At 45.2% G+C, this 16,755-nt stretch overlaps 2 protein-coding genes across 2 annotated transcripts; one reads left to right on the forward strand and one right to left on the reverse strand.

Moving 5' to 3' along the window:
- Positions 1-1,181: 1,181 nt before the first annotated feature.
- Positions 1,182-14,292, reverse strand: LOC121992939 (monodehydroascorbate reductase 2, peroxisomal-like). The gene is made up of 7 exons (XM_042547582.1): positions 14,063-14,292; positions 13,711-13,762; positions 12,649-12,729; positions 11,117-11,235; positions 10,782-11,001; positions 10,593-10,711; positions 1,182-2,058 (listed from the first exon to the last, which is right to left on the reverse strand). Exons 1-7 carry the CDS (start codon positions 14,180-14,182, stop codon positions 1,351-1,353), a joined length of 1,419 nt encoding a protein of 472 aa, XP_042403516.1. The 5' UTR covers positions 14,183-14,292; the 3' UTR covers positions 1,182-1,350.
- A 202-nt stretch (positions 14,293-14,494) lies between these two features.
- On the forward strand, positions 14,495-16,755 carry LOC121992940 (40S ribosomal protein S23). The gene is made up of 4 exons (XM_042547583.1): positions 14,495-14,602; positions 15,951-16,106; positions 16,188-16,314; positions 16,472-16,755. Exons 1-4 carry the CDS (start codon positions 14,598-14,600, stop codon positions 16,610-16,612), a joined length of 429 nt encoding a protein of 142 aa, XP_042403517.1. The 5' UTR covers positions 14,495-14,597; the 3' UTR covers positions 16,613-16,755.

Raw genomic sequence — 16,755 nt, forward strand, 5'->3', positions numbered from 1 at the left:
AAATATTTCAAGATTTAATAAATCTTTTCGTGTTTTCCATTGCTTGCCATGAAGACTTTCCATATGCATGAGAATGGGTGTTATAACATTCATCATCTTATTAAAAAGTGTAAGTCTTATGTCACATGCATTAGATATTAACACATTCAATTTTTTTTACATTCGTTTTAATATTAATTTTTATTATATGTGGGTCTCGTTGTTCATTCATCTTTATTCTTATTATATACTAAATAAAGATAATTTCAATTGTATTTACATCAATAATAATATTATTTACATAAAATTAAAATATATTTATTTAAAATTAAAATAAATAATAATATTAATATATTTAAGTAAATTAAAATATTATTATAAATTTGAAAGGAAGGAGTACAACATATGCAAAAATTACACATGTATAAATTTAAAATACAATATTTTTAAAAATTGTTATTATATTGTGACCAAATATATTCAACTAAATCTGCACGAATTAAAATAGCTATTAACTAATCGTTATATGAATTTACTAGCCGAGTAGTCGTTGTAGATCTACTAGTCATTTTTATTCCATCGGAAGAAAAAATAGAGATGAAAGATATGATGTTTCAGGTTCTGCGCAGGGCTTGATATTTCAGGCCCTGTGCAAGGCCTTGTCGGTTGCGCAAGGCCTGAGGAATTGTCGATGACAACTTTTTATATATATATAAACAAATACTTTGAACTCGTTCAAAATCACGTTGGCATTAACATCATGTCACATTGGTTTTAACACCAATATATGGGTTATAACATTCTAATAATATACCAATGTGGATGTATGTTAAAAATGAAAGAGTTTTGCAAAAATAGAGGGTAAAAAAATTTCTCACAACTTTATTCATGAATAAATTTAAATTATTTATAAGTTAATACATAATTTACTCACTAATCCATTAACTCCTTAATTATAATCTATAACTCTTTAATATTAATATTAACTTATTAATTCATCATCCATTAACAACTAATTGCATAATATGAGTATTAATCCATTAATTTCTCATCCACTAACTACTAATTTTATTTACAAATTAATCTATTAACTCCAAATATTATCCCACTGAAGTCAACATTAATATTTCTATTAATTTTTATCAATAAAACAGAATTCACAATACCCTGAGACTTCAGTCTTCGGACACCAAAGAACCAAGTGAAATACATTGAAATACGTTTTATAAGAACCAGGGTATTTACTTGCACAGTCGCGATTACAAGACTAGTTCTGCTAGAACTTTTACATTGCAATTGAAACTTTCATCCATCTTTTCTTTCCAGAAATTATACACCATAACAATAACGATTTTAATCTTCCCGCGTTAGTTACAATATGCGGCGTCTCCTTCCATACCAGTAAGCAAACCCTGCGATTGAAAGAGCTACGACAACACCAGCTGTCGCGTACTGCGTGTATATTGGTCTCTCCACGAGAAGCCCACTCTCTGGCGTTGCTGCTTGCTGACCGACTCGCAGAGCGAATTCAATTCCTGCTCTTTCAACCTCGGCAATATTGTTCACAATCGCTTTAGACCGAACAGCCTTTGCGATCGCCTCGTAGTCATCCTTGCTTCCCCCCTCCAGGAAAGCCCCAACGATCACACCCTTGTGGATCCAGTAAGCACCAAAATTCCCACCGGAAAAATCTCCGTAGTGGACGACTTCGCCAATGCTATCTCCGTAAAACTGCCAAGACAATGTGAACATCCTGGAGTAAAAGAAAGGAAGATAATCAAGGTCACCTGTGGAGGGTGCCATGATCGCTGCAACAGCATGCTTTGCAGTCTTCCGAGCAGAGTCCACATGCTCGAGGCGGTGAATTTCGTTGCCAAATAGTTTGACAGGAAAAGCAGCAACGTCACCGACAGCATAGACAGAGGCGTTGCTGGCCTGCATTCGTCCATTGACCTTAATGCCACCTTTGTCGAGCTGTAGTTGATCTTCAAATAGACCAGTGTTTGGACGGATGCCAATGCCCACCACAACCATGTCAGCTGGAAGGCAGGTACCATCTTTAAGGATCACCGCTTTTACCTATGAACAAGAAGAGAGTTATCGGATCAGCATCCAACTGCTAACAAATGTGCATGGAGCTTCCTGAAAAGCTGACGACCAGATGTAACATGTCTGTCAAAATATTCTCATCTGGCGCAAAAATATAGAAATGACAGCATCATCATCATTTAACAGCCCTAGCTAACACTATCAAGTGTGGCCTCAACCCTATAATTAAAAATATCTAGAACTAGTGGAATCTGATCCGGTAGTGAGAACAGGGACCCCGCCTTATGGAGTCAACGTCACGTGAAAGTCAAAGTGGCAGTAGTCCATCCGGAAAGGGCCGGATCCGACCGGACGACCGACCGGCCGTCCGGTGGAATCGAACGTCCGGAGAGGGATGGGTCCGATCGGCTGGCCGACCGGACGATGTTCGGATGATGGTTAAAGGCGCCTTGTCGAAATTAGGGTTCCGGCACTCAGTGGAAAAGGTCGCAGGGCCGAGCGGACTGCACACTCGGCCAAAGTCATAAGGTAACATACTGCTAATAGTCTCCACAAAGCACATGAGGGAGAATCTCCCCAAGTAAACCACCGCATATGTCCGGCCGGATGTTGGGGGAGCTGTCCGCCCGGACGCCAGATCTGGAGCAAAGGGGAAAAGGACAAGAGACGTCTTTTTCTGACAGCAGATATGTTTCACGTGTAGGCCATGCTCCAAATCTTGTGACAGGGGATTCCGCTATCCCATCGAGGACATGCTGAGACTGTAGCAGTATGGGTTAGGGAAGCTCACTGACAAGCCCTTACTGGGGTATGGGCCATGGACACGTGTACACCTCGGTAGGTGTACACTCACTTCTTCGCTGCCCTATATAAAGGCCCTCATTCTTCGCCGGAGGTACGCTTGGGATGAGTTTTGGAGCCACTTTTTCTCTCTTGAGCTTCGCCTGACTTGAGCGTCGGAGGGTCGCCGCCGGGAACCCCTTCCCGGCTCGACTTTTGTGCAGGTTCACCGGAGCTTCGTGCTACCAGGCGAAGATCCACGTCAACAGTCGAAAAGCGCCCCGTGCCCAGCGTCCGTTGATTCAGCATTCGGACAGGATCAATTTGGCGCCGTCTGTGGGAACGCTCCTGCATCCGATCGGAAATGATGGACGAGGCTGGACGACAACACACGGTGACGCTTTCAAATGAGGAACTCGACGCTCTGATCGAGATAAGGGCCGCCAAGCTTGTGGAGCAAAAACAGAAAGCCACAGCCGAGCGGCCGGAGCAGCAAGCAACGTCTGCTTCTGGTGGCCGAGCGGAAGCACCTCAAGCCACCGTTGCATTTCATCGAGCCCTATTCCGCACTCCCGAAGCCGCAACAGCTCATAGAGATCGGGGATCTTCTTCGGACGAAATGCCTAGACGAGATGCCAGAAAAGGGAAAGCCCCCCCCGAGCGGACGCATCGACCGAGAGGATCAATCGTCAATTTTCGGAGGCTATTCTACGAGATCCTCTGCCGAAGCACTACGTGGCTCCGACGATCGGCGAGTATAATGGGACAACTGACCCAGATGATCATCTGGGTAAGTTTGATAACACAGCTACGCTCCATCAATACACAGATGGAGTAAAATACCGAGTTTTTCTTACCACTCTCTCGGGATCGGCTCAACGGTGGTTTCGGAGGCTGCCGGACGGATCCATCACGAGCTTCAAGGAGTTCCGAACGGCCTTCCTCCACCATTTTGCGAGCAGTCGACGCTACCAGAAAACGAGCGTGAGCCTGTTCGCCATCAAGCAAGAAGCCCGTGAATCGCTCCGAGCTTACATCCAGCGGTTCAACAAAGTGGCGATGGACATTCCAACGGCCACCTCGGAAACCATGATGAATGCCTTCACACAAGGCCTAGTGGATGGGGATTTCTTCCGATCGCTCATCCGAAAGCCGCCCCGAGACTATGATCACATGCTACACCGGGCGAACGAATACATCAACGTGGAAGAAGCGCAAGCGGCTAGGAAAAAAGAAACTCCAACCGAGCGGGCTCCTCCGGCCGAGCGGAAACAACACGCCACTCATCAGCCGCCCAGAGGACCAAGGGCCGAAGCAATCCGATCCCCCCATGCCAGGTCCCACGTGCAAGAGGTAGCCGCCGCCCGGCCCAAGCCAAAGAAGAAATGGACCCCGATGTTCTGCTCCTTCCACCGGACGGATACGCACAACACAAGGGATTGCCGAAGTCTTCCCTTCGTGGCTCATCCTGTGCCCCGGAATGGCGACCGACGGTCTCCCTCAGTCGACAGGCGGCAGAGAACACATGAAGCCGATCGGACGCGAACCGATAGGCGACAGCAACAGACTCCCGATCAGCATCGCTCTCCAAGGCAAGAAAATCGCCGAATGTCACGAGAAAGGTCTCGACCATCCGCTCGGGAAGAAGAGAATAGAAGTAACACTTCCCGAGGTGAGATCAACATTATCGCTGGCGGGCCGACCGGAGGAGACTCCAACCGAGCAAGAAAGGCGAGCGTCCGGCAGCTCCAAATTCATGCGGTCAGTTGCAGCAGAGAGCGGGCGACCGGACCCGAAATCAGTTTCGGCCCAGGGGACTTGGAAGGAGTTGAAGTACCCCATGACGATGCCCTACTCATCAAAGCGGTAATAGCCAATTACACTGTTCACCGCGTATTTATTGACACAGGAAGCTCGGTCAACATCATATTTAAGAAGGCGTTCGATCAACTACAAATCGACCGAGCCGAGCTGCTGCCCATGACAACCCCGCTCTACGGGTTTACGGGCAATGAAATCCTGCCGGTCGGGCAAGTCCGACTAGCTATCTCGTTGGGAGAGGAGCCGCTCAGAAGGACGCGAACTGCAAACTTCGTGGTGGTCGACTCTCCCTCATCATACAACGTCATTTTGGGACGACCGTCTCCACCTTCCACCAGAAGATCAAATTCCCCGTCGAAGACAAAGTAGGAGAGGTACGGGGACACCAGCTGGCAGCTCGGCGATGCTACATTGAAATGGTCCGAGCGGAAGACCGTCGAGCTCCGACGTTAAATATCGAGAGACGAGCCGGCGTCTATAAACCCTCCGAGCGGAAGACCGTCGAGCTCCGACGTTAAATATCGAGAGACGAGGCCTATAAACCCTCCGAGCGGAAGACCGCCGAGCTCGGCGTTAAATATCGAGAGGAGCTCATAAACCCTCCGAAAGGTAAGGTCGCCGAGCCGACGTTAAATATCAAGAGACGAGCTGCCTATAAACCCTCCGAGGAGCCGCCGGACTCCTCCATCTCCTCATCCGAGTCAGAGTCCGCCGTAGAAGAGGTCAAAGAGTTGGACGAGAAGCTTATCCCGGCCGCAGCAGCGGCGAAGGCCGCCGAGCTCGAGATTCGCGGTGGGGCCCCAAGCTCGGGCACCAGCCTTGTCGGCGTGGAGAGAAGTGATGGGGCGACGGATGAGACGGGAAACGGTTGGATTCTTGTAGCAGCTGGAGGAGCCGACATGGAGGCCGAGTGACGCTAAATATGGAGGGAGGCGCTGCCGTTAGTGGCGGCGCTGCGATGGCAGTGAACGCGGTGGCGACGCCTCGTAACGTCCGAGCGGAAGACCGCCGAGCTCCGACGTTAAATATCGAGAGACGAGCCGTTGTTTATACCCTCCGGGCGGAAGACCGCCGAGCTCCGACGTTAAATATCGAGACGAGCCGGCGTCTAAACCCTCCGAAGCGGAAGACCGCCGAGCTCCGACGTTAAATATCGAGACGAGTCGGCGCCTCATAAACGCTCGAGAGAAGAGCCGAGCTCCGACGTTAAATATCGAGAGGCGAGCCGGCGTCTATAAACCCTCCGAGCGGAAGACCGTCGAACTCCGACGTTAAATATCGAGAGACGAGCCGGCGTCTATAAACGTCCGAGCGGAAAACCGTCGAGCTCCGACGTTAAATATTGAGAGGCGAGCCGGCGTCTATAAACGTCCGAGCTACGCGATTTCGATACCGTTCGACCGTCTCCACACTCCGATTGGCCCAGTATCCAAAGGTACTTGACATCTTGAAAACGAGATCTAACATCTTGAAAGAGGGACATGGTATATTTCGCCGAGCGGGAGCACGAGAAGTGATAATGGGCGAGCGGATAAACACACAATTTAGTTATGTAAAGAGGCATCAAATACTAGGAAAACAGTGCATTAAAGTTAAAACTTTAGGCCGAGCGGCCTAATTACAAAAAGAGATGACATCCAGTCGAGTGGCCCAATTACAGAAACTACTCGATATAATCATAGAGGGTCTTGGGGATGTTATCCAGAAGAGCCACTTGGTCGCCGACCGGAATAGAGGCGGACTCGGGGAGAAGGCTCTTCGACTTCAGATAAGTCATGGTGGCGGTCATTGCCAACTCAAAGGCGGTGTACATCCGCTCGCAGATTTTCTCTGAGAATTCGGGCGAGGGAATATAGTCCTGTCTTAGAGCTGCAACCCGACTCGGCTCGGCCTCCTGGTACTCTTTGAATGCCAGTTGAGCTGCAGAGAGGGATTCCTGCAAAGCGGTCAGCTCGTCCTTGTGCTTGGTTGCGTCGGCCGAGCGGCTTACTTTCTCCTGGTCAAGCTGTTCCATCAACTCCTTGACTTTCAGCTCCAGGCCTCGAGCCTCCACATTCTTCTTCTCCAAGTCAGAAACGGTCGTATTCTTCCGAGTGGTGGCCAGGGTAAATTTTTGGTCGAGCGACTTGACTTGTCGCTCGAGCTCGGCCAAATGATGAGCCTGGTCAGCTGTTCTCTTCCGTTCGGCCGCCAGCATATCTTGGGCCTTCTTCAGCTCCTTCTGCAAATCGGAATATGAAGGGCACTGCAAGCCGGACGGACCAACCGCTGCCTTCAGTTGTCGCAGCTCTTCATCCACCAGGGCCAAGCGATTGGAAACCGCAATTTCTTCCACCCATCTCTGACGGGAAGAGTTAGAAGCTGTTAGTGGCCGATCGGGAGGAAGGAAGACAAAACTTGGTAGATTACAAACTTACCCCCGTGGCCTGCTGCATATGACTGTTAGCCAAATTCCCGATGGGGATCAGGGCGACGCGTGCCCGAGCGTCAGCCCACATCTCAGCGAGAGACTCCTTCAGGGTGATAGTGTGCTCGGGCGCAGTCGGTTGATCGACCTCTAGCAGCAGCTCTTCAGTCGGGAATGAAGAGTGACTCGAATGGTACGACCATGACCGGGGGTCGTCCAACCGGCTGTCGGGAGGGGATCAGAAGCCGGCGCAGAAAACTGCGAATGAATGGTCGAGCGTTGGACTGGTTGGCGAACGGGCGGAAGGGTGCTGACCGGAATAGCTTCGATTGGCGCGGCCGGCTCGTCCCATTCAGAAGGCGTCCGGTCGGATGAAATGGCTTCGACCTCTGGCGCCTTGCCTCGAGCGGTGGCTAGGGGTGTAAACGAATCGAATCGAGCCGAATATGCTGAAAAATTTAAGGTTCGAATTCGGCTCGAAATAGGTATATTCGAGTTCGAGCTCGATTCGAAGCTCGAAGATTTTAAAATGTTTGGTTCGAGTTCGGTTCGAATTAGGGTTCGGGTTCGAATTCGGCTCGAAATATTCGAACATGTTCGCGAACTATTCGAATTATTACTCGAAAATAGGTTCGAAAGGCTCGAAATTTATTTATTTAATATATATTTAACTTATATTAATAAATATTAAAGCTCGTGAGCGGCTCGCGAGCGGCTCGAACAATATAATTTGGGTTCGAGTTCGGCTCGAGAAAAAGTTCGAACATGTTCGAGTTCGGCTCGAATTCGATAAATTCGAATACGAATCGAATATTTTTCGAGCCGGCTCGAAAAGCTCGCGAGCCGGCTCGATTCGTTTGCAGCCCTAGCGGTGGCAGTGGCCCGCTCGGAGGGCTGGACAGCTGAGGTAGCCGAGCGTAGGGGAGTCTCCACTCGACGCCTCTTTTGTAAGGGCTGCTCCTCCTCCCGAGCGGAACCTTCCTCGGGGGCAATTCATTCTCTTGAGGGGGTGGCGCCGCTAGCCACATTTTGTTGGGAAGCTTGAGCGGCCGACTCAGCCTGAGTCCCGCTCTCTCCTTCATGGGATCCGACCGGCTGGATACCCAGTGCTTCCATTTCTTTGGCGGCTGCGGCTTCTAACGCTGCCGCCCTTCTCTTCAAAACGCCGGCCATCACCGAATCCATGACGATGTCCGCTGCGAAAGAAAGAAAAGAAATCAGTTAGCGATCAAAGCAAATGCCCAAGTAAAGTTCTTACCGAAGCCGGTCGGAAGAGGAGTCCGTATAGGACTCAGACCGAAGATGTACATCACTCCTTCATGAAGGAGCTTATTGATGTCGGAGTCGCAGACCGGCTAGTATGTTTGCAGCATGGAGGTAGTCCGGTCGGGTCTTGAATTTCTTCAGCTCGGGAGTAGGGGGCAAGTTGACTTGCCACTTTGTCGGGAAGGTGGCCTGATCGGGCATACGGATATAGAAAAAATAATCCTTCCAATGTTTATTGGAAGTAGGAAGTTTGTTGAAAAAGACCAAGCCGGGCCGAGCTTGGAACATGAAGGTGCCCGGCTCGGCTTGCTTGGGGTAATAGAAATAAAAGAAGACCTCCGGTCGGAGGGGGATGTTGTGAATCTTAAACAAAACGACAACACCACAGAGGAGACGGAAGGTATTGGGTACTAAACTGCCGAGCGGCACACCGAAAAAATTACAGACATCTATGATGAAAGGATGTACAGGAAAACGAAGACCGGCGGTAAACTGGTCTCGGAAGACACAGAAAGCTCCGCGCGGCGGCCTGTGAGGCCGAGCGAATTTCGAAATCCTCTGGGATTTCGAAATTGTCTGTCAAAATATCGAAGTCCCGCTGTTCGAATCGGGACTGCATGGTGGTGTACCATGGGCCGAGCGACTGATCTTCGGGATTGGAAGAGCTAGCCATGGGCCGATCGGAAGGAATCAAAAGGCAAAAAGGCAGGAGAAAAACAACAGCAAACGAAAGGAGGTTTCAAGGATCGAAACTGAGAAAGAAATTCGGAGGAAACACCGGAAAGGAGGAAGGAAAGATATAAAACCTTGCTGCGGGGAAAGGGATCAAGGAAAAGGCACCGGAGAGCGTCGGAGAGCAGAAACAGGATCGTCGGAGCTCCAAAGCGCAGGGGGCAATGGTTGAAATCGCGGAGGCAAGTGAGGGAGAGAAGGAAACGAAGAATTTATAGGGTGAAGGCCGGGCGGCCTCCACCGTTGGATCCAGGTCACGGGAATCAAAGCATGCATCGAGCCGTCCATTTCGAATCGCTTCGATCACATCAAAACACCATGCCGCCGCCGCCGTACGCCGATGGCAGTGCTCCACGTGGCATTCAATCATTCGGAGCATTTAATGAAAGCATGCTCAACCTTAATGTCGAAGATTGGCGCAGAACACGAGGAGATCCGGTGAATGCCATTGTTGATTCGCTTAAGGATACCTCTATGGTTGGTCGAGCGGAGGATACCAGCATGGAGGAGCCGCTCGGCCGGATTCGTAGTCCAGTCAGTCGGACTATTCGCCTCCTTCGACTAGACTAGAAGGGGAGGCAAGTGATCCGGTAGTGAGAACAAGGGACCCCGCCTTGTGGAGTCAACGCCACGTGGAAGTCAAAGTGGCAGTAGTCCATCCGGAAAGGGCCGGGTCCGACCGGACGACCGGCCGGCCGTCCGGTGGAATCGAACGTCCGGAGAGGGATGGGTCCGATCGGCTGGCCGACTGGACGATGTTCGGCTGATGGTTAAAGGCGCCTTGTCGAAATCAGGGTTCCGACGCTCAGTGGAAAAGGTCGCAGGGCCGAGCGGACTGCACGCTCGGCCAAAGTCATAAGGTAACATACTACTAATAGTCTCCACAAAGCACGTGAGGGAGAATCTCCTCAAGTAAACCACCGCATATGTCCGGCCGGATGTTGGGGGAGCTGTCCGCACGGAAGCCAGATTTGGAGCAAAGGGGAAAAGGACAAGGGACGTCTTTTTCTGACAGCAGGTATGTTTCACGTGTAGGCCATGCTCCAAATCTTGTGACAGGGGATTCCGCTGTCCCATCGAGGACATGCTGAGACTGTAGCAGTATGGGTTAGGGAAGCTCACTGACAAGCCCTTACTCGGGTATGGGCCATGGACACGTGTACACCTCGGTAGGTGTACACTCACTTCTTCGCTGCCCTATATAAAGGCACTCATTCTTCGCCGGAGGTACGCTTGGGATGAGTTTTGGAGCCACTTTTTCTCTCTTGAGCTTCGCCTGACTTGAGCGTCGGAGGGTCGCCGCCGGGAACCCCTTCCCGGCTCGACTTTTGTGCAGGTTCACCGGAGCTTCGTGCTACCAGGCGAAGATCCACGTCAACAGTCGAAAAACGCCCCGTGTCCAGCGTCCGTTGATTCAGCATTCGGACAGGATCAGAATCCATAAAGCTCAATTTATTTTATCCAGGCTTAGAAGATAGCATAGCTCATGGTTCCGTCTGATAGCCTATTTAATGGAGAATTAAAATTAACAAAAACATATAGATAAAAAAAGTATTACCTTTCCCTCTGAGTCGTTCTCAAATGATGTCAGAACACTTCCTTTGATGAATTTAACTCCTTTTGACTTATAGTAATTCTCATAATACTCTGCAATCTTTGGTGTAAACAAGCGGCCCACTAGCAAGAAAATGTAGAAGCGTCAATCAATGAAGCTTACCTTCATTTACTGATATATTACCATACTTACTGCAATGTGCCTCTGGGAAAACCATTGTTACTTTCATTCGATTTGTAACTAATGCTGCTGCACATTCCATCCCAATGTAACCGCCACCAATGACAACAGCATTCCCTCCACTGCAGTTTTGCATTACATCCACAAGCCTATTTGTATCAGCCAAATTACGTAAGTAGCAAACGTTTTCAGCATCAGATCCTCTAACTCCAAATTCTTCAAGTTTCAGAGCCTACATGTAAAAGATGAATGAGTTTCAACAGAAGGCAATTATCATGCTTGACCTGAATATTATGCAATGAGAAAAAAAAAGTTTTAAACCAAATGCAAGATATAGACTTCAATACCCGAGCACCTGTTGCAATTATGAGTATCTTGTAACTGATAGTTTCACCAGTTGCTGTGATCAACACTTTCCGTCTCACATCAGTAGACTTCACTCTGGTGCCAAGAACAAGTTCAATTCCTAGCCAATCACAACAATAAATTATGCTACTAAGTTTCTGCAGTATCAACAAATTAAGATGTATGCATATAGAAAGTAAGATCAAGCAAATACAATTCAGGATGAAGTGTCCTATTGTTTACAAATCTCAACTCCAAGCCAAACCTTCATGTTCAACAAGGCCATATGTTAAGAATCACTAAAATTTTGATCAAAGACCAAACGGTGTTATTAGCACAGCATAGATTAATTTGAAACACGGATGGATAGTGACTAAGAGAATCCTTTTGATATATTTATTCCCAGAGAAAGATCAACTTATATGACGAGATTAGAATGTTTCGAGGAACAAATAATCTTCAAATTGCTAAGTTTCAAATTTTTGCAGATACACTATTTAAGGCACCCTATAGATGCATTAAGTCATGAGTTAATAGGAAGCTATACAGTCCCCATCACACAGGTAGAGGGATGTTATTCTAGGGAATGAAAGCACCCAAAATTCACTCCATAAGTATATTTCATACAGTAGATAATTTGGATAATTGATTCGAAATTTGCAACTATATGACAACCAATAATTTTCCTGCAACAATGCTAATATACAACACATCTAACAGAACAATTTAGAGGCGGTGAAAAAAACATGGATAATATGGATAATTAATAAGTCAATTTGGATGCTTAACATCCTTTTTAGAGGTACATAAATCTAGCATCATAGAAATGACAAACAATGGGATTAATCCCAATTGAGGTAGAAACAACTTAATGCACTAGGAAAATTATCTAGCTCATTCTAGAGGAATGAACAGATTTTTAATGAGGATTCATTCATAAATAAATGGATTCTATAGTTAGAAGAGTTGAATAGATCATAATAAATTTTTGAAAAGGGGCATATTCTTTTTTACAATTCATTCATTCATAAACAAATGAACTCTATAGTTAGGGAGTTCAATTGATTAAGAGTGGAAAATGCAAAGAGGGGTAGAAGGAGATCAAAGACAATACTAATCAATGCAATAGTAAATGCAATGAAGAATAATCTAATTTATTTGAACATTACTAGTGGTAGTGGTATAACTTTGCAGAAAGCGTAATGTAGGTTTAAAATTTATTTACCCCAACCCAAAAGGTTGGCACAATAATTAATGAATAACAAAATAAGCATTGTGGAATTAAATAATGGTGTAAACCTCAAATTAAATTAATACAATTAGCCAGAATATTGTTAACTCCAAATCTCCATAATACAGTTTACAGCTTTTCCATTTTCAACTATACAAATGGCAACCTTTGGCTTTGAAACAAACAAATAGACCAATGAGTTATACTTTCTCAATTGTAAAGGGTGAAGGAAGGAAACTGGAATCTATTATAGCTGCTAAGAAAATATTGGAATTAAAAGAAGTATTTGTGAAGATTGATTACCGTGCTCCTTGTACCATTTTGGCATCAATCTCTCATCATTAGTGCCTACACAAGTATGAAATGCAGGCAGGCGTGCAGGAGCTGGAAAAATAACCTCAAGTTACATACTTGTTGTTGTAGTGTGTAAAATGTGATATTTCATCACCATATATTCATGTAACTGATAGGGTAGACAGAACAAGCATTCACGAATTATTCAGAGCAAATTCATCTTTAATGATACGTAAAGGCTCTTATACTGGCATGTTTTTTTTTGGGAAATAGGAATTCAACAAACACTTGTTAAATCATTTTGATCCTCAAAATTTTATAGTACTATGATTATCTCATTCCCGAGCCTCTATAAATGACAGAGAAGTGTAAATACACCACCATGGTCCAAGATCAATTGAAGTGACTATGGACCCATCACATCTATTACACTCGGAAGAAAATGAGCAACAACCATACAGAAAGGTGAAACATGATCAGCTTGTTGATTTAACAACACAGATAAGTGAAATTTCATGACATTGCTTCTATAAACATGATTGGCTCTCTTCTTCTTCTAACCTCGACCATACTAGAAGATGAATTTCTTGAATTTGCCTATTCGTGTAGCAAAATGGAAGGGGGAATTCAGGAACTAGCAATGATATTGTGTTTGCATTCATAAAAATGTGAGTCCTTTGAGTTATCATTATGAGCTTGCATGCTAGAATGCAGAATTACAAATATATACTGTCACTAACAATTTCTGTGGTGAAACGCCTCAGAAACAGTCAATCTAGAAGTCAATTCAGTGAATATTAAGTAAAATGGACTTAATGCTTTTGTAAAGATGATCAAGTCACAACAATTTGGTCCTAATTAATAGAGAATAGCACTCCTTCTCGAGCAAATGTTGATTGGTGAGGCGCCGCATTATACTATTCCACATAAGCGTGTGTTGAGACCATTGGGGTGTGTGAAGATGTCCTCTTCTCAAGTGGCTAACAGCAATAAAATTTTAGCTCAACGGAATGCATTTCTAACCATAAATTCGTGGTGCATGTATTAACTAGGATGAAAAATGATAAATACCTTCAGGAAGTAAATATCCTTTGCTCAATGCAGGCCGTTCATAAGGTGCAACCTGCAAAAAAGTTCATCGCTTTGCTCACATAAGTTACATATACAATTTGAACTCGATCTCATAAACAATTACAAAGATGAAGCACAGGGTAAGCAAAACTTTAAAACGGTAGAATCGTCAAATCTCGAAACAAAAGTAACTTTAAAGTCTTCGAATCCTTAAATCCAATCTGCGGACTTCAATTCCAATCTCAAACATGCAACACGATGTTCAAACTAAACCCAAAAAGGAAGCGAGCGCAACGACACGGATCGAAATCGGAAGGAATTCGAACGGCGTGAGAAGGGGATCCAGACTCACGGATTCCTCGGAGATGATGCATAGCTCGCCGTGGGAGACGCCCCTGCGGACGAACTCGAGGGCGGCGTAGCCAGCAGCAACGCCGCCGCCGAGTATGACGTACACGAACGCCCGACCCATCCGGAGATCTCTCTTCGTCGCGCTATCTTTTATGGATTTGTTTATTTATTTCCTTTTCTTCTCCTTCTTTCTTTTCCGTTTTTGTGGCACGAGGCTGCGGAACAAATTAATAAGATGTGGTGGATAAATAGATGAACTGGATAAATTGGCGGTGTGTGGGAGAACATTAACAGAAATTATGATTATTTTTTATTTTTTTATACCTTGAAAGATTAAAATATGAAGTTGCTCGGCCCGGCCCAAATAACGCTTACGCGTCCAATCGCCCTTTCACGGCGGCCCATGAATATGTTTCCCCGTAACACTATAAAAGGGAGAGGCTAGGGTAGGGTTTTCGCAAAGTTGAATACGCAGCCGCTCCATCTCTCTTTCCCAGGCCAGAGCCGCAAGGAGGGAAGCTTCCACTTTGCTCAAGATGGGGTGAGTCCTCGCAAACTTCACCTCTCAAATGTTTGTTCATCAGCCTGCTTGAGCGGTTATTTCTGGTTGCAGTCGCCGTGCTTGGAGATTTGTTTGATTTTGAGTTTTCAATTTGACGTTTCGTGTTCGAAATGGTAGTTTCGTGGGTTTGGGTGCTTCAATCGTCTATGCATTCACTATTTGCATGCCAAAGAATAGATTCTTCAATTAAATGATCACGGAAATTTGTTTACGCGAGGCAATATCCAGTGTCATCAGAATATACGTTTACTTTGTGTGTATGAAGAAGTATGCATGTCTGTTTTTTTAATCATTTTTCTACATTTGGATGATGGACCCGATTAATCTCAGACTCAGATCCGGCTAATTATTGGTAGATTAACTACTAGAGTGTAGCTCTCACGTAGGCATACAAATTATGATGGCGATTTATGTTGGATTTTCATCCCTACCCACCTAAAATTCTTAAACAATTAGCCAGTTTCATATTGAAATTCAAATTTGATGGGGCTGGCTTCATTGTTGTTCTGAGTGTGTTCTTCATACCCTTAAAATTCACCTGGATCTGACAAGTTAATTTAATTGTTAAACATGGTTCTTTCATGCATCCCCACTTGAAACCAAGAGGGGTTCAGTATACTAGGTTGTGTGGGAAATAACATTATCCTAAGAGTTCAGTTATCAGCTTGTTGTAGAATGCCTGAGTATCATATGATTCATATCAGGACAATCTCAATAAATGATCGATCTCAATTGCATTGCTTCAAATGAGTCAGATTTATTACACATAATGCTGTTTGTTTCTTTACACATCTGTAAGTGTTTGTTATAATATAAATAATTAATAGTGTATATGATTATCAAATTTGGTGTTCTCTTGATGGTTTTTGAAATACCTCTCTATGGCGTTATAGTACTGGTTCCTTGAGTTTCTGATTGCTATTTGCTGCACAAGTAACAAACAGTACTTGTATTTGTTACTTCTAGATAGTTAAGTGATTTCACTTGATCCTTAGACAATGCATCATTATGTCGAGGAATCCACTCATCTAACTGTTGTAACATGGAATCTCTGAAAAACTGTTCTAATATACCAAAAAAAATGTTATGCTAGCAGTGCAACAAGGGCTTTGAATCCTTATTTGATTTAGTGTTTGGAATAGAAGAAATACTCCGCTGTGCTTATTTCTATATTGATATATTTGAGCAGTTTTAGTGCATTTTGTGTACGAGTCAGTCATCTAATTTGGATGAGAAATCAAGAAATTGTACCTCTGGAAAAAAATGGTCTTTTGAGATACATATCTTCAAAGACAACGGTTTTCATGAACTTGGGAATCTATTACAGGAAGACTCGTGGAATGGGAGCTGGGCGCAAGCTCAAAACTCACAGGAGGCGTCAGAGGTGGGCAGACAAATCATACAAGAAAAGCCATCTTGGCAATGAATGGAAGAAACCGTTTGCTGGTTCTTCCCATGCCAAGGGCATTGTCCTTGAGAAGATGTAAGCTATACAATCCCCTACTTGTTACCGCCTATATCGATGACCTCTATAGTGTGGGCTAACATACATTTCATGTTGCAGAGGTATTGAAGCCAAGCAACCTAACTCTGCTATCCGAAAGTGTGCTAGGGTTCAGCTGATAAAGAATGGAAAGAAAATTGCAGCTTTTGTTCCCAATGATGGTTGCTTAAACTACATAGAAGAAAATGTAAGTTTAATCCTTATATCTAACATTTGCATATGATACTGAGCCCTCCACTCTTCAGTAACATGGTGGTCATGCCCAAAATTGCTTCTATCAGCTGTTAAGAACCTATTCATTTAGAATAGATAATGAATGATAGTACACTGCATTTCACTTTCAGGATGAGGTCCTGATTGCTGGTTTTGGACGTAAGGGCCACGCTGTGGGTGATATTCCTGGTGTAAGGTTTAAAGTCGTGAAGGTCTCTGGTGTGTCCCTCTTGGCTCTCTTCAAGGAAAAGAAAGAGAAGCCCCGTTCTTAATAGGTGGTTTATGATCGAGCCAGTTGCACTCTTGGCTGGGTTTACGTTAAGTATTTGATATTTTATGCCTTTCTTTTGAGGTTTTGGACTAGTATTCTGACCTTTATTGCCATAATTGAGAACTTTTTTACTTCGGTTGGTAA

Source organism: Zingiber officinale, chromosome 6B, assembly GCF_018446385.1.
Source record: "Zingiber officinale cultivar Zhangliang chromosome 6B, Zo_v1.1, whole genome shotgun sequence".
NCBI lineage: Eukaryota > Viridiplantae > Streptophyta > Magnoliopsida > Zingiberales > Zingiberaceae > Zingiber > Zingiber officinale.

What these genes read in the sequence shown, in the direction of transcription:
- LOC121992939 (XM_042547582.1), bottom strand. Translation starts at nt 14,182, where the DNA reads ATGGGTCGGGCGTTCGTGTACGTCATACTCGGCGGCGGCGTTGCTGCT. An exon ending in GCATCATCTCCGAGGAATCC is followed by an intron (nt 13,763 to 14,062) that starts GTGAGTCTGGAT and finishes ACTTTTTTGCAG; the next exon opens with GTTGCACCTTATGAACGGCC. An exon ending in TAATTGCAACAGGTGCTCGG is followed by an intron (nt 11,002 to 11,116) that starts GTATTGAAGTCT and finishes TTTTACATGTAG; the next exon opens with GCTCTGAAACTTGAAGAATT.
- LOC121992940 (XM_042547583.1), top strand. An exon ending in GGCATTGTCCTTGAGAAGAT is followed by an intron (nt 16,107 to 16,187) that starts GTAAGCTATACA and finishes TTCATGTTGCAG; the next exon opens with AGGTATTGAAGCCAAGCAAC. An exon ending in TAAACTACATAGAAGAAAAT is followed by an intron (nt 16,315 to 16,471) that starts GTAAGTTTAATC and finishes TTTCACTTTCAG; the next exon opens with GATGAGGTCCTGATTGCTGG.